Source organism: Macrobrachium nipponense, chromosome 10 (genome assembly GCF_015104395.2).
Source record: "Macrobrachium nipponense isolate FS-2020 chromosome 10, ASM1510439v2, whole genome shotgun sequence".
Classification (NCBI taxonomy): Eukaryota; Metazoa; Arthropoda; class Malacostraca; order Decapoda; family Palaemonidae; genus Macrobrachium; species Macrobrachium nipponense.
The window spans coordinates 81,978,943-81,996,442 of record NC_087204.1 but is presented as its reverse complement, the minus strand read 5'-3'; the positions used below and the strand labels follow the sequence as shown (position 1 = coordinate 81,996,442).

At 37.6% G+C, this 17,500-nt stretch overlaps 2 protein-coding genes across 3 annotated transcripts in view; one reads left to right on the top strand and one right to left on the bottom strand.

Annotated features, from left to right (window-relative positions):
• The window catches only part of LOC135223730 (protein Star-like), a 95,871-nt gene that overhangs the window by 15,222 nt on the left and 63,149 nt on the right, over positions 1-17,500 (top strand). The gene's annotated exons all lie outside the window — the stretch shown is intronic.
• The window catches only part of LOC135224020 (uncharacterized), a 9,560-nt gene continuing 5,589 nt past the window's right edge, over positions 13,530-17,500 (bottom strand). Inside the window, exons 3-7 of the mRNA XM_064262941.1 lie at positions 16,970-17,141; positions 16,295-16,450; positions 15,861-16,066; positions 14,856-14,994; positions 13,530-13,909 (exon numbers count right to left, since the gene is read on the bottom strand). Coding sequence (XP_064119011.1) covers positions 13,712-13,909; positions 14,856-14,994; positions 15,861-16,066; positions 16,295-16,450; positions 16,970-17,141 — 871 coding nt within the window. The 3' untranslated portion in view covers positions 13,530-13,711. The remainder of the gene's footprint in view (positions 13,910-14,855; positions 14,995-15,860; positions 16,067-16,294; positions 16,451-16,969; positions 17,142-17,500) is intronic.

Genomic DNA, 17,500 nt, shown 5'->3' with positions numbered 1-17,500 from the left:
AGACAAATGAAGTCATTGAATACCTCAGTTAAACACTAGAGTGCCTTTCCCCAGTGTAGAGAACTGATTAATCATAACTTGTGCAAGAAGTTTTTTCTTTTTATCTTGTCTGACCTGGGATCTTTTTCCAGATTCCCTGAGTCGCGTGTCAAGTCTCTTCGCTCGCAAGTGTTGCATTACCGCAAAGATTTCGAAACCAGCTTTTACGTGAATTTCATTTTGAGCCAGCTATCATCCACTTGAGAGATATTATTAGTCCATGTGGGGACCAGTTACATTTACTTAACCCTGGCTGTTAAGCAGCCTCTTGTAAATAAATAGATGTAAAGTAATTAGCTGAGTTTCTGGCGACCTTTTCCTCTAGAGTAAATGATCACTTTAAATCCTTTGTATGGTAAGTTCAAATAATTTACTCTTTTTCCCTCAACTATTCCTGTTTACGTATTGGAGTCCTTTTCAAGGCCGGCCCATACGTAACAATGTCGACCTCGCCGAAGATTCGAACCTAGCTTGCTTAAAAAGCTTGTAAATCGCGTTTATCCTTGTAAAAAACGTAGTGAGATGTTTTTACAAAGCGCAAATCAAAGCACACTTGCAGCGGAAGACACTCACTGACTCACGTAAGGTATACCATTCATATAATATGATTATTTTATAACAAATGTTAGCTTAAGGTACGTTTGAGTATTTTTTTTATTACGAAGTGTTTTAAATAAGTGTTAAGTGAGAAATATTATTATATTGTAACGGCCAGAACGCTGAGTGAATTCTGTTATTTTGTAAATCGCATTGTCTTTGCCTGACGAGAACGAGCACGTGTTAGATAGATGCCAGAAAGTACTAGATCAAACTAGGAAGTGCTTTGCCAGGGTTTATTGTGTGTTGAAAGCCTAGCTAGTTAGGAGTGTCTACTAATAGTTACGGCAAAAGAAGTGTACAATTCTTTTGTCTGTTGATATGTTAGGGGTGGGAATTCGTTTTAACTTAGTTTTCATTCCAAGTGTTGGTAACCGCTTAGCCTGCTAGCTCTCTCAGCTTAGCGCATGCGCTTTCCCAGCCAACCTCCATTTCGAACAACGCAGCCATGTTTTTTATCCCTTTAAGAATTATCCTCGAATTATTTAAGCAAAGTAACCTAAGTCTTGATGTTTAACGTTTAAAGTAAATAATATCAATCTTCATGCTAGCATCGATTGTTTTGACAGAGAAATTAACGTAATTCATCTTGAATTAGAAATTAGAATTTTTTGTTGTAAATCGTTTTCACTTTTACAGAAATCAGCGTCCTCTGTTCACTCGCGCGTTTCACGTTGTATCTCTCACCCGCTCGCTGAGCGAAAGTTTCATTCCACTTCGGACTTAACGTAACCTCTTTTTACAAATGTTTGCTAACATCGTTTAAAAATCCTTACCGTCATCTCACTTGTCACAGGGACCTAGTAACCTTACGTAAAGTTAACGTAAATCTTCAAAGAGTATATCACAAGAATTGTTAACGTAAACTGCATCGTTGTAAATTTCATATGAAAACGCAAATCATTTCACATAAGCGCAAGCCGCTACCATTAACGTAAACATCGTTCATACGCGAGTGCGTTATCGTTTTTATAAACCTTATCCAAAAGCAATTCTTTCATTACACGTTAACGTAAGTAAATCATTTAACGCAAGTGCGTCATATTAAAACTAAAAGTATTAGTTCAATTAAATACAAGGAAGTTCATCATATATCATTTTACCCTCTCAGAGAGAGAGAGAACCCATTATTCACGAAGCCAAGAGTACTACGTCCATTTCTTATGCGCATGCAGAATTAACATTATTTTAGTCTCTTGTGTCTTTCATTTACACTGAGCGTGATACGTGCGCGCCTGGTTGTCCATTGCAGTTTGCAAGCATTTATCTCATTTATCGAGTACTTCAGCAAAGGATGAGCATTTTAAAATTACCATTACCTGTTGTTGCCCAAGTGGTCTTTTCCATTTTTATCCCAAAAGACTTGCGTATACCGCAAGCACAACCCGCACAGTGTGCCACACAAATCCATACTTCCAGACAAGGAAGCCTATCAGTCGAGGACTGGGCCACCACCAGTGCACGTCAGGTCTTACCATTTTACAGTGCCACTAATTCTTGACACTGTCCATCGACTGGCTACTGAAGTACTCCCACCTTTTACTTTCTCTCCTCCACCATTACACTCTGCCACAAACAGAGAACCATTTCTCTTCTGTATATTTGTGTATACTGCATTTAGTGTCGTCCGACGGGACACACCAGCACGCTACCAGTGCCCAAGGAACGCCTCCATAAGTGCCAGTGCACCTGTACAGCCGTACAGGTAGCCTTCTACCTGCGTTGTCCGTCCTTACGGAATGCCCAGTAATTAGTGTGTCCATGTACAAGGGTCAGTGATCCTTCGGAACACTCAACAAGGGAACGCCTCCCGAAAGTGCCGCAATACCAGCCCTAAGTGCTGTCAAACTGCGTGTCCGTCCTTACGGAACGCCCAATCCATTAGTGTTATCCGCTATCCCGGATCACCCAATCAAGGGAACGCTCCTGAAAGTGCCGCAATACCAGCTCTAAGTGCTGTTAAAAAGGAACGCCTCCATAAGTGCCGTGCCCCTGTATTGGACCTACAGGTGGTCCATTCTAGCGTCTCCCAACTTAGGAACGCCCTTAAGTGTGACGTGCGCCGCACACTCCATTTATTTTCCCATAGTGCCACAGAGCACCCAGTCTTTTCAGACCTTTTTCTCTACCATGTCGCAGAACACATTTCCAATTGATGCCCCTTTACACAGTAGGCACTCCCATTTCATTCAGTACCCTTCCTGGCCATTATTTTCAACTCTGTCCGAGCCTCTGCTGCACCTAAGGGAAATGAAATCTTCCCCTGCTTCCGCGACTCTTTGCCATAGAGCTAGAGAAGCTCCGAACCCTCATAACTCTGGGCAAGGATGCCGGTTACACTGACCACCCTTGACCAGTGGATGAAGGCGCAGCAGGATGCCGCGCACCTGCAAGAAAGGGAAAAGAAAAAGAACCAGAGAAAAGCCAGAGAAGCAGAAAGGAAGGCAAGGGAAGAAGAGAGAAAGCATGAGCTCGCTCTCAAGGAGAAGGAACTCGAAATCAAGCGGGAGAAGGCCCGTAAGGAGAGTATATAGCTCCAGCCACTCTGCCAGCTTCCAGCCCTGCACCCCACTGTCTCTCACAGTCTCGCCATCTCTGGTCTGCCTCTTACCATTTCACTGCCTACCTCCTCCCTTTTGGAAGAGGTAAGCCCACCAGTTAACCCTGGACTAGGCTTCCGAGGGTGATTCAACGGAGGTTTCCTTAACCTCCCCACGTCAAATCACTGCCAGAGAGGACTCTTCACCTGTGCCAGAGCACACTGCCAGCCTTGGTGACTCCACAGATTCGCAACCTGTGGGGCCCATCTCGGCCTTATCATCCAGTGCCACGGAAGAAGTTCTGGAAGAAGTTCTGCCGTGACTGTGGCCGCAAGGGTCACATGTCTGCCAACTACGGAAGGTGCGCAAATTTTAATATTCCTGCCATCGACAATGGCAGGTACCAATCCTTCTTCACTAGGCCCCCCAGCTAAGGGCCCTTTAACCGTCGCACCGCTCCAAAGCCATTATCCGGCAAGCCACTTCAGAGCCTACGACGACTATGGCGCTCAAATCTCCCTGATACGGGAGACGAGTCCCCCGAGTGGGGCTAACGTCAATAGACGTCACTTAATCACCATTGAAGGTATCAGCCATATCAAGCTGATCCTTCCAACCATACAATTGAGAGTCACCAGACCTCACTTCTCCAAAGTTTGTACCCTTGCAGTTGCAAGCTACATTCTAGGAGGTTACGACCTCCTCCTAGGGCAAGACATGAAGTCTCCCTCGCATCTAAAAAATCCTAGGGGTCCTAGCCCACGTCAAATCACTCCAAAGCAAAGAGTCATCGCAATTCTACTTCCTCCAGGAAGTATGTCCACCAACAGTCTCCCCCATTAGCAGGTGGGCGATTGATCCTTCACAGTTCCGTTGCAAAACCTTGTTAACGTAATAGGGCACTCCACCAATTGGCCTAGGTGCCCTAGCAAGCTACCAGCAGCGGACACTGTCCAAGTTCCACAAGGCTTAGCCTTCCAAAAGAGACAGGACCCTCTGTCTCCCATAACCAAGGGCACGCTGAGAGGTATTGCCACCTCCGGTACCCGTCACAGGTCCAGTCGACCTCAACACTCTGCCAGTGCCACTTGGCAGCCCTGAGCAGTGCCAAGCTCCGTCCAGCCTGGACGTAGAGCCACCACCGAACTTGACCTCTGCGCCTGGCCCCGAGCTAGCGCCGGCACCTAACCTAATCAAGGATCCTCCTACAGGAGATCCTCCAACAGGCATAGAGCTTACCGCAGCCCATGGCCAATCTCCAGCCCATCATTCTTCTTCCCCCTTACCACTGTCGCCCGAGATGAACCTCCGGCAGATCTCACCTTTACGCCTCCTCTGGCCGACCAGGAGTCAGCCTGGAGTTTTCCCCTTACGACGGTTGTCGCAGCAGCCGAAGTTAGGGCCTTCCCTGCAGTAGGTTCCACCTCTACGACGGTTGCTGCAGATACCGAAGTAGGGTGTTCTCCTGCAATCCTCAGGCTACCATTGCCTCTGCTCCTGACGGCGTTTCTGGCCTTACCCCAGAGTCGGTTCCTGTGTCTACTCCTAGGACTGGTATAGCTAGGTCCTTGAGGAATAAGAAGAAAAAGAAGGGACGTCATTAACCCACTAACAAAAGAGCCACATGCTCTCCTTGATACCTGTGCCCAAGGTACAGTGTCACATTCCTTTGCAGAGCGATCCTGGCACCTACCCAGAGAAGGTAGCCAGCCTGATCTCTGCCAGTAAACTAACCCTCTAACCCCTAGCAATTGTAATAGTAACCCTCACTTAAATATAATTACCTCATTACATTTCATCCTGGTACTCTACTAACCACTCATCATCCTCACGCATCATTACCTCATCTCATGTATTTTAACAATTCAGTCAATGAATCGCTGCTGCGCGTACCACACTCTGGAATGATTGCGTCTCTAATTAACTGTATTGTGTAGGTTAGGCTAATGATTTAGTACCAGGGCATTAGGGTAGTAGCAAAAAGAATTTCAAGTAACCTTACCTAGGGGTAGAGTAGACTGTCGTCAACAGACAACCCGTAGTATCACTTAGGCTAGACTACATTACTCCATTAAGTTAGTACACTTAGCATCTCCACCTATAAGTGAGGTAGGCCACTGTAGTTAGCTGTATCGCTGCTCTAAAAACTTCGGTTAGAGTAGGAGAACTGGATAGTAAGAGACGATCAACTTATTTAAGCCAAGGCCTACACGCCCGAAAGGGAGTGAATGCCTTCTTAACAGGGGGAGCTGCTACGTTTATTGACCTCCTCGTCTCCCCAGAATTTAGTTAAATATTTTGATTTGTAAAAAGGCAGCCATATTCCTCCAATATCAGCTGATTTTTAGGGCGGGAAACCAAACAAGCAGCCAGAGATAGGGAGTTCCTGTTAGAAGGGGGAAATAGACTTGTCAGCTTTAGGGACGTATCCCAGAGGGAAGGATGTAGTGGCAGATTGGTACTTCTTAGGCCTATATCTTAAGCTCTTTTTCCTGTGAACCCTATGCTGGCTGTATGTTCTGTTTCCAGGATTGCCCTGTCGTGGGGGGTTAAGCTGACCCCCAACCCAGGAAAAACACCTGCCCTAGTCCTCAGTCGTCTCCAGTCGTGACCTCGGACGGATGTCCCCAAAAAGCCTTCCCACTTAGGCCTAACGGCGTTACTGGCGCACCCAGACCTGAGACAAAGCCGGACGCCGCATTTCTACAAAGGTCCACTGATCATTGGCATCCAGGTACGTCTTGTGAAACAGCATATTGCCAGTACCTTACCTCCTACTGTCTATTTACTCCCCATTTTCAAGCTTCAACCTCAACGAATATCCCTTTGTGCTTCTCACTGCCTTATGGCCGCATGCTTCCCCTTGTGTGATCGTCCCAGACAAATGAAGTCATTGCACTACCTCAATTAAACACTAGAGTGCCTTTCCCCAGTGTAGAGAACTGAATAATAGTAACTTGTGCAAGAAGTTTTTCTTTTTATCTTGTCTAATCTGGGATCTTTTTCCAGATTCCCTGAGTCACGTGTCCAAGTCTCTTTGCTCGCAAGTGTTGCATTACCGCAAGATTTCGAAACAGCTTTTACGTGAATTTCATTTTGAGCCAGCTATCATCCACTTGAGAGATATTATTAGTCCATGTGGGGACCAGTTGCATTTACTTAACCCTGGCTGTTAAGCAGCGTCTTGTAAATAAATAGATGTAAAGTAATTAGCTGAGTTTCTGGCGACCTTTTCCTCTAGAGTAAATGTTCACTTTAAAATCCTTTTTACGGTAAGTTCAAGTAATTTTACTCTTTTTCGCTCAACTATTCCTGTTTACGCATTGGAGTCCTTTTCAAGGCCGGGCCCACCCATACGTAACAATATATATATATATATATATATATATATATATATATATATATATATATATATATATATATATATATATATATATATATATATATATATATATATATATATATATATATACGTATATATATATATATATATATATATATATATATATATATATATATATATATATATATATATATATATATATATATATATATATATATAATGAAATGTTGTCCCTTATACATATTTTACTATTTATATTTCCAAGCATTAAGCAATAAATTTCGTTGAATGAACAATCCAATAACCCTCGCGGACAACTATGTATACACACACTCACCCCCATAAATATATTCGCGGCGCTGACACGATATCCTTGGAAAACCATACATTGAAATGCTCCTGAATTTTCCGATTTACTCCTTATCATTTATTCATCAAGGATGTTAGAACTGGCGATTTCGACGGCTTACAAATAAAGAAACGTGTGCTTGAAACACATTATTAGTATTTTCCATAAACATATAGCGACTCTTCCTGTATTCTTGAGAGACTTACAGAAAATCTTCGTTTCGGACATTTATATCATACCATTAAGTAATTTAACAAAGCTAAAGGTAGAAGGATATTTGCATCCTCCTGCCTAAGGAATAAGGATGTTATTACCAGAGACTTGTGGCCTCTTCACTAAAGTTCGTAATCCTACCTCAGCTTTCTGAATCGAAGAGCGGAATTCTCTGCTATGTGAATCTAGCCGAGCCTGTCTTCAAAGTGACTGCGTTACCAATCTTGCGTGTGATTAGGTTTAATCCTGCACCTTGCACCTGTTCGTTATTTTCAGGGCGGCGACGGGGACACCTGTGTGTTAAAATATAATCAGTTCCGTTGTATATTATAGAATTCTTTACCAGAAATTGGTTAGCGTAATATCAAAACAAAAACAAATTTCTCTCTTTTACAGTTATGATTCAAACCTATTACTTCCACAAATAATGATCACTTCTCCCTTCACCACACATGTGTAACGCTAGGGGACTGAAGTATTAAGCGTTCAATATTTGAATTATAACTAACCGTTATTGTGTGAAGTAGTTTCTCGCCAGCAAGGCGAAACAAAGCAGTTCTCAAATTTTGTGAATGGTATTTCGTCAATGTCCACTCATAATGAATACACCAGTAATGTAGAGTTCTTTCTATAGACAGGACGTGAGAGGAGGAGCACGGGGTAGAGGCGTATGAACAATTTTCGGCAATGTTTTATTTTCATTCAATTTTTTTTATTCTTTTAGTGAAGTCTTCGCCAAAGCGCGTTTTTATCGACGTAAAGTGAGGCCTCTCCTAATCCCGATGTTTTGATACCTTCTTCCAGTCATCGTCAAGGGCAGGTAGTTCCAGGATGATATCCTTAAGTAACCTGGGAAGATTCTTTGTGGCAGATCACAATTTCAGTTTCTGTAGCTCTCACCTGCTGAACAATCCTTGATTCAGGTGCTACTCAACCCATAAATAACCCATAGAGAGGTTAGAACCTTGTTAATAGACAAAATGAATCTTCGTGAAATTCTGGAAATGTTGCCTTTGCATGCAAAAAAGGTTTATATCGCATTTCTTTTGAAAAGAGTACCCTTTTATATACAAGGCTCCAATGAAGAAGAAAAATGTTTCTCTCAAAAAGCAAGTGATTGGATCATTTAGGAAAAAAATATTGTATTTTTTTATTCGTGCTGACTGCTGTGGTCTCAGGTGGAGGAAGGGGACATGAATGTACTAGCAGAAGTATCTTTTTTATTTCATAGCCATAATTAAAGAGAAGTGCTGACGTGGAAAGTTTTGCCTGTGTAAATTATCCTTATTGAACTTAGAAGATCAACTTCAAGATCTTAGAAACTAAAAGGAATTTTGAAAATCTCTCGTGAAGTAGAAGATATTTTGAAGCCTCAACACCACCAGAGTGGAAAGATGCCATGCGCCAATATTATCATGTGGAGATAAGGAGTATAGTGTATCGAAAACTTAAACGCAAACAACACAATAAAATGAAATTGCTGGTCGGAGTGTAACTCCCCCTCAGTATTATCGTGTTATTGTAAAATTTATGTTTTATGCTCAGATTTCATAATAAGATTAGTTAATGTTAAGAGTAACGTCAATCTTTGGTCGTGCATTTGATTCCTTACCCGTATGTTCTGTTATGCTTAGCTGTCAACAAACAATTAGGGCAAGTTGAAAAATAAGCGATAAGTCGCTCTAGAGTTTCGCTCTGTTCGTCTTTCTTTTGAGAAAATCTGTTGTCACTTGAGATGAGGGCGACTCGGTCTTCCTTTTTTTTTTTTTTTTTAACATTTCAGTCTTATCATTAAGCAGTGTGCCGTATTGAACCAGTACCGTTCGTCTTTGTTTCTTGCCTAAACCATGTGACTTATTTTGCAGTGTTTCGTCATAGGCCTTGAGGTTGTTCTGTGAACAAAAATCGTTTGCATAGTATCTCATGACGTCATTATCTCGGAAGTGACGTCTCTTTTTATTTCTATGGTCATTTATAGTCATATTTTTCATGTTAAGAGACATATTCCGAAACTGTGTAGTGTTAATACTTATTAATAAGCATAATCTCACTCTCTCTCCTTCGCGTTGAAAGGGAATTTATCAAGATTATATATAAAGAGTGCCTAGATCCCAAAATGCTTCACCTTATATGACGTCATCCCATTTTGTGTACGTGTGTCAGATCGAGAGTTTCACATACGATGAGAGAATTTTTGTTCGTTCTAAGATATATAACTGTGCTGCCGAGAGATGCTAAAGCTCTCTCTCTCTCTCTCTCTCTCTCTCTCTCTCTCTCTCTCTCTCTCTCTCTCTCTCTCTCTTCCGACCGACAGGAATTTAATTTTTAAAGTAATGTAAAAACTTAGTATTTGGGTCACTCTCAGCGTTTTGTTAAAATGATATAGATTTGCTGTTATTTGAGGAATCTGAACAGACTTTATAAAAGTGTAACAGGCTTATTTCAAGTATGTTAGTGAAATCTGAAGCTTTGATTAGAACCAGGTAATGGGATTTACAATTTTTAAGTGCACTTAAAAATACTTAAGGTATTTACGGAAATTAAAGAATGTAATTTTTTTCATATTTTAATTGTGTAGATATTTTTTGGAAGTGTGATTTTTATGTATATTCTGTGTGATATAATTTCTAAGTGTTTCCACATTTTGGTTGTGAATTTAATACTCTTATATATTATGTGTTTTCATGTTTTTGCAATCACAGTTTGATTAACTTAGGTGTTTCTTACTGATTTAAAATTGCATACTTAATTTAATTTAACACTTGTGAATTCATTTATATTTAACTTAGATTTCCTTTCAATCGCTAATTATTTCTTAACAGTTTGAATTTTACTTAAGCAAATTTAATTAATTAATTTTCTTGATAAACTAATTTTTTATTTTGTTTCATAATTAATTCAAGAATTAATTAAACTTTGTGTTTTCAAGTAATAGTAAATTTTCCTGAGATTGTGCATTTATTTATAAATTTTGAATTTGAAAATTATTTTTTGTTTTTAATACTTTTATAAATGTTTCATTTACTGATCACTAGTGATAGGATTTAACTTGTGTAGATTCCAACTTCAGCGATAAATTATACTGTTTTCCTTCAGTTTTCTTTAATTAAGTGAGTTAGGACAGGGGAAACATTTTAAATACTTACTTTCAAAGTCTTTGTTGGAGTGATCCCCTTGAATTAATTAAAGGCATAATTATACCTTACACTTATTTTGATGGACTTTCTAATCGATACTTTTGCCTTAGAGTACTCAGTCGTATTTTATCTGTGATGAAGGTTCAAGTGTCTGGCTGCTGTGAGGTAGTTAAGTAACTATATTTTTTGATTGGTAAATGTAATAACCAGATATGTGGGCTCTTCGTCTATATATATATATATATATATATATATATATATATATTATATATATATATATATATATATATATATATATATATATATATAGGTATATATATATATATATAAATATATATATATATATATATATATATATGGTATGTATATATATATATATTATATATATATATATATATATATATATATAAATATATGTGTGTAGTATATATATATATATATATACTATATATATATATATATATATATATATATTATATATATATATACTATAAATTATATGTGATATATATATATATATACATATATATATATATATATATATACTATATATATATATATATATAAATATATATAATATATATATATATGACGAAGAGCCAACATATCTGGTTATTACATTTACCAATCAAAAAATCTAGTTATCTAACTACCTCATAGCAGCCAGCCACTTGAACCTTTATCACAGATAAAATACGCTAGTACTCTAAGGTCGAAAGTTATCCATTAAAAAGCTTTTTATCATACAAGGAATCAGGGTAAGTCATAAAAATAAGTGTAAGGTATAATTATGCTTAAATTAAGTTTTATATATATATATATATATATATATATATATATTATATATATATATATATATAGAGAGAGAGAGAGAGAGAGAGAGAGAGAGAGAGAGAGAGAGAGAGAGAGAGAGAGAGAGATATACATATATATAGATATATTTATTATATATATATATATATATATATATATATATATATATATATATATATATATATATATATACTATATATATATATATATATATATGTAGAGATATATATATATATATATATATATATATATATATATATATGTAGTATATATATAGATATATATATATATATATATATATATATATATATATATATATATATATATATATATATATATATATATATATATATATATATGTGTGTGTGTGTGTGTGTGTGTGTGTGTGTGTGTATACGTATATATATAGATACATATATATCTATATATATATATATCTATATATATATATATATATATTATATATATATATATATATATATATATATATATACCCACACACACACACACACACACACACACACACACATATATATATATCATATATATATATATATATATATATATATATATATATATATATATATATAATATATATATATATATATATATGACGATTCGGAAAGTCTATTATAAATTATGTATCGTCTGATGAAGCTATTGCGTCTAGGGGTTTTCTTAACTCTTTTCTAACTGTTCTTTTTCCGTGTTTGGAGTTCTGTTGTCCTGTGCGGTCTCCCGGTGCTGACCGTCACCTCAACCTTTTGGATAAGTTATGTCATCTGTCAAGTTTATTTTGCCATATTTGAATGGTGACTTGTTGCTTAGACGTAAATTAAATTTAGTATGTTTGTTGTATAAGATATACCATAACAACAAAGATCCAGCGCACTCTTTCTAATTGATCCAGTTGTTTGTGCTCGGAAGTTTGGACAGTGTGCTGTTGCAGTGTTGTTTTTCAGTATTAGGTTTAATTTCACTCAGTTTGGTAGGAGTTTATCTTGGCTACAAACTGGAATGTGGAATGCTTTATCTAGTGCAGTTGTGGGTTCTTGAGATCTCAAAATATAGAAGCGAGGCAGAAGTTCATTCCTTCTCTCTGCTGGCATCAACTGAATTCAGTTGTATGGGTTTTATCGGTTTTATTTCCTGTTCCTTCATACAAGTTCATGTATCACTTTTTCCTAGATTTTTTTCTCTTTCTGTAGGCTGATTTCCATTTGGCAGCCCCTCTCCATAAGGGGTTTCAGCTGAAGGTTTAAAGCAGGGGTTCCCAACCTTTTTGTTCTTCTGTAACCCTTAGGCATTTTTATGGATTCATGCGTACCCCTAAAAATTGAGGATGGAAAAGGAAAACAATTAAATTTTGATATTTTTCTATTGTCATACCTGTACTAGCTGTGAGTGCCAGTAGGAGTGAGTGACTCAAGTCAGTCACCCTGCTGCCCGCCACGGATACAGATTACTACAGCCGGGGGAAGTTCCGTGATAGTAAAAAATAAATGGTATTCACTCTACTTTTGACGAAATAAAAACGAAGACACTACATTGTGCAATCTCAATGCAAATTACATTATGTATTGCACAGATCCAATGTACCCCATGAAGAGTACAAATGTACCGCTGTGGGCACCTGTAACTCAAGTTTGGAGCCCCTGGTTTGAAGAATATATATAAAAAATGTTTTTGAAAAAAGCGTTGATTAAAATGCGCTGAAAATTTGAGATTTAGTTTTTGGAGACAAACCCGGATTTTCTTACAATTAATCTGTCTAGAAAAATAAAAGCGTGGGCACCAAACATAGAAGGAAATGCTTCAAGAAAAGGATATTTTTTCAACTCTTGTTGCTTATCTTTAAATATTTGGCGGCCACGCTTTTGTTTTTTATAGACGCGATTAATTGTAAGAAAATCCTGGTGTGTCTCAAAAAATTTGTTTTTCCCTTTTTAGTGCCTTTTAATAAAAGATTTTCTCAAAACACACACACACACGTATACATACATACATACTATCATACATGATCTATAGTATATATATATATATATATATATATATATATATATATATATAAATATATATATATATATATATATATATCTATATATAAGATATATATATATATATATATATGTATATATATATATATATATATATATATATATATATATATATATATATATATATATATATACCACACCACACACACAGATAATCAAGTGAACAGGCTCCACCCACTCATTAGTAATATCAATAGTCTGCACGTTCGTAAAATATCGCTTTTAACCGAGCCTATAATGCAATTTTTTTTGTATCATTGGTTTTTTAAAATGTCTGACTGAACGTTACCGGTTTGATATTATCTCATTATATTATTGTAGGATAATTCTAGGTTTTGTCTCTTTCTGCGTAACAAAAATGATCTCTAGAAAAGAATAGAAGGATAGAAATAACACTTTCAGATTAAGCAAAACTATATTTGGAGTTATTCTTTTTTAGGAATATCATAGTCAATCAACGGATATGAGCAATAAACCTTGATTACTAAACAAAAATCCTCTTATGTACTAGTCCTTCAAAACGTGCATATTTAGAAATACACACAATACGCACATAGGAACAAACGTGTAGAAATAGATCAGTGAAAAATACTTTAGGTAATTATACACAATGACAAGTTAAATTACCAAGGATTTACATTTGTGTTCAGAAGCTCCGGTAACGCATACCAAGCATCAATGTCTAAGTAACCATATCCTAAGAATTTATATCCCTTTTCCTGTAGGAATTTCGTCAGGAACTCTTTGCCTTCTGGGATGTGGGCTACCTCGATGCACATGAGCCTAAACTTTATCTTATCCCATGGAACTGTCTTCAGCACCTAGAAAGAAGAGAATTTAAAAAACTTTTATTTTTTAATTAAAAATACTTTTTTGCACAGATGCTGAAAAATTCAGGAAAAGTGACACCACTTGTAATCATATAATCAAGGGTTCTCTCTCTCTCTCTCTCTCTCTCTCTCTCTCTCTCAGAATATTAAATCGTGTAAGTAAAGGCCAGAATAGCTCATTCCGTTGTCGCTTACTCGGGTAAAAAGCTGCAAAAAACTTTGGTATTGTTATTGTGGGGAAGGGGGGGGGGGGGGGGGGGGTGGGGGGGGGGGGGGGGGTTCGTTCGGTTAGGAGGTCTATGGAAGAGTCTAAAATGGTCTGGAAAAGGTATTTCACATTGAGTTAAAGATACAAGAAATTTAGGATAGGATGTTTAAGATTTATTTATTAGAATTAAAATGTAAAAATAAATAATGTGCACGTTAAACAGTACATAGAAAATATTTCTAATGAAATATAACGTATTTATTCTAATTTTCGTTGGTGAAACATGGCTCTATATGACTGCAGATTTTAGCATGTTTTAATTTACATCAAAAGTTAGGAATATATTGTTTACAACTCATGCGTGACGGGGAAAAGCTTGCATGCGTCCCGAGTAAGCTGGAGGTTGGATCCCAACTTGTTTCTTATTCATAAAAGACGAACGGGTTGACTTTGAGGGTCGTAGATTTTTGTTTAGGTTTACACAGGGTAAGTTTGGAAACACCCGAAGAGGCTAAAGTCCCAAATACCATCCACTTGTTAATACCTTCACTTAGCAGTACAGTTCTACAGTTATAAAATCAGAAGCAGCATTGTAAAGGATGTTTCACGCTGACCTTTCTGAGGGAATTTCTGTTTATAAAAAGAAAAACATCTTTAATCGTCAGAGTGGTTGATAATTTCTAGTAAATTGCTGGTAAGTAATGGCAATGAACATATATAAAAACCTACCTTAACTTCGAAAGACTCAATATCCAGAGACATGAAATCGACTATTTTGACGTCCAAGGCTCGAAGAATAGAGAAAAGGGGAATTCCCTTCACCTTGACACCAGTGTTGCCCAGCTTGCTGCCATATCCTAAATTAGCCCTGAAAAAAACGTAAATGAGATTGGAAAAACAGTATTTTCACTGACTGGATGATGATGTTTTGCTGCTAATGAGTTTGGCTTGAGAGAGGTTCAACAATGATGGTGTAAAACACGATACCGCAAAGAAACATTAATAAAAAATGCAATAATATAATCAAGGAATCCAATTATCTAAGGAAAACCTGCGTGTAAGTAATAGACAGGATCCTTTTAATATTCAAGGTCTTGACGTGTTCAAGAACACGATTAGTATCAAGCATTCTTCATCATTTTGCCGTCTTTGCAAACGATAATAATAGCTATCATTTCATAGTTTCACCCCCCACCCCCAAGCACCACCAAACCCCCGCCAAAACACTTTCCACCCACCCTCCACCTAATAAATAGAGTAATATTAATCACTATACAAAATGTCTCTAAAAGCATAGTAGAGCCATTCAACACAGCTAAAATATTTTATTTTAGGGAATACCGCCTCCCCATAGACTAGGGGTTCTGAACCTGGGGGGTGTCAGTAATTTCCAGGGGAGGCACAAGCCCTAAGGTAAAATAAAAATAAATTCTCTATATATTCGTTATTCTCTTAACAAGAGTAGGGAACTAATATGCAGAATTTTTTGAAAAAATGCAAACGTATCGTCTTACAACGTTACTTCCCTAAGGTCTACTACTCTAGTTAGGCTCGTTGGGCTGACCAAGCTTTGTAATTATTGACCTCCCTTTATTTTCTTTTAAATCTAGGATGGAATTTTACTCATAGATGAAAGGGGGGGGGGGGCGGCGTGAAAGAAAGGACTAATTCTTAGAGGGGGCGTGGTAATAAAAAGGTTAAGAATCACTGCCAGAGACACATCTTACAACTTACTGGAAGGTGACTTCAGAAGCATAATTGTTCACAGAAAGAGCGGCGTGAATGATGTAGGCATTTCTATTTTTGTTCTTCAGCGCTTCAAAATAACCTGGCGATGCCTCGATCAGCAGACCCCTCCACCCAAGTTGCCTCTCGAAGAAGATCGAGTTACTTAGGCTCTCTCCATCGGCGGCACCAACTTCAATGAAGAATCCACCTTTCTGTATCGATGAAATATTACTTTAAACTTGATTTCCAGATACGAAAACAGTTATCAGGACGGAATGGTAACATTTCTTACTCAGAAAATGGGAAGAAACCAATTCCCAGATCACGAGAAACAACGAAACTGAGCGAAAGTGACTGTTGTAAAAATGTCATGAATAATAAGTAGCACCCCCTCCCCAAAAACAGAAACGGGTATTCAGAAATGATTTGGGCATAATCACCATTCCTTTGAGCATTTCGTTGGCGATTTTTGACTGGTTGAACTGAGAAAGGTGGTCGAGATCAGGGCGACCAAGTTTGTAAGGTTGGACGGATGGTGGTATCAACAACTCTCGTTGGATGTATTCGATCAGCTTGGGGTCCTCTTGGTCTGCTCCCTAAAAGAAGTGTTTAAAATGTATTTCTATCGATGTAGTCAAATGACAAAATTCTTGATTTCTGAAGCGTTATTCATTTGCCGAAATGAAAAAAAAGAAAAAAAAATCATATTGCTATAGTAGTTCCACATGATAATTAGGATGTTAAAGAGAACTGGTAATCTACATACATAACTAGGGGAGCGTTCACACTACTAGTAAAGCATGTAAGCAGACATGAGCTTCTTATTTCATACATATCACAAGCAGGTTGAAAAGAAGTGAACAACCGTAACTGAAGAATGCTCAATAATCGTATGAAGCACTGGTCATGACTATCAACAAGTCGTCAACTTATACTCAACTTGATTGCGTGTGGACGGTATAAATAACCGAATTTTTTTTATGACATGTTTCACTATAGCGTGGACATACTCTAATAGAGACGTGCACTTAATGACAGGAACCACCATGGAACCAGTAGGTATGGATATAAACATAACATTAATGAATTTTAGAAATACGTGTAAATATAGTGACCTTGAAATCATATGGAGTAGGGGTGCAAGGAGTGGGGCTTGGCACCACAGCTGTGGTGGGCGGTCTCGGTGTTGTGTTGACAGGCGCCAGATCCTTAACCTGACGATTCCAGTCTGTTATTGGATGGACACGGAAATAATTAATTAGATGACGTAATAATGACGGGCAAAAGCTAAATAGGGAAAGTAAACATACAATTTCAGCCAATGACACTTGCTTGGTCATTAGTGTCCAAAACTAACTTCATATGATGTTGCTTTAATTTATGAAAATTTTGCTATAAACCCATCGCGGGCACTTTCAGCCAAATACAGGCGTTAAAGTGGCTGGACAGCAAGGTGTAAGTGGGAACAGAGTTAAAGTAAAAGGCTAAAAAGTAGCTTCATTCGGTGCAATTTAGGTATTACTTAAGGTTCTTTACAGCGTCCCCTCGGCCCCTAGCTGTAACTGATTTCATTCCGTTTACTGTACCTCCGTTCATATTCTCTTTCTTCCATCTTACTATCCACCCTCTCCTAACAATCGTTTCAT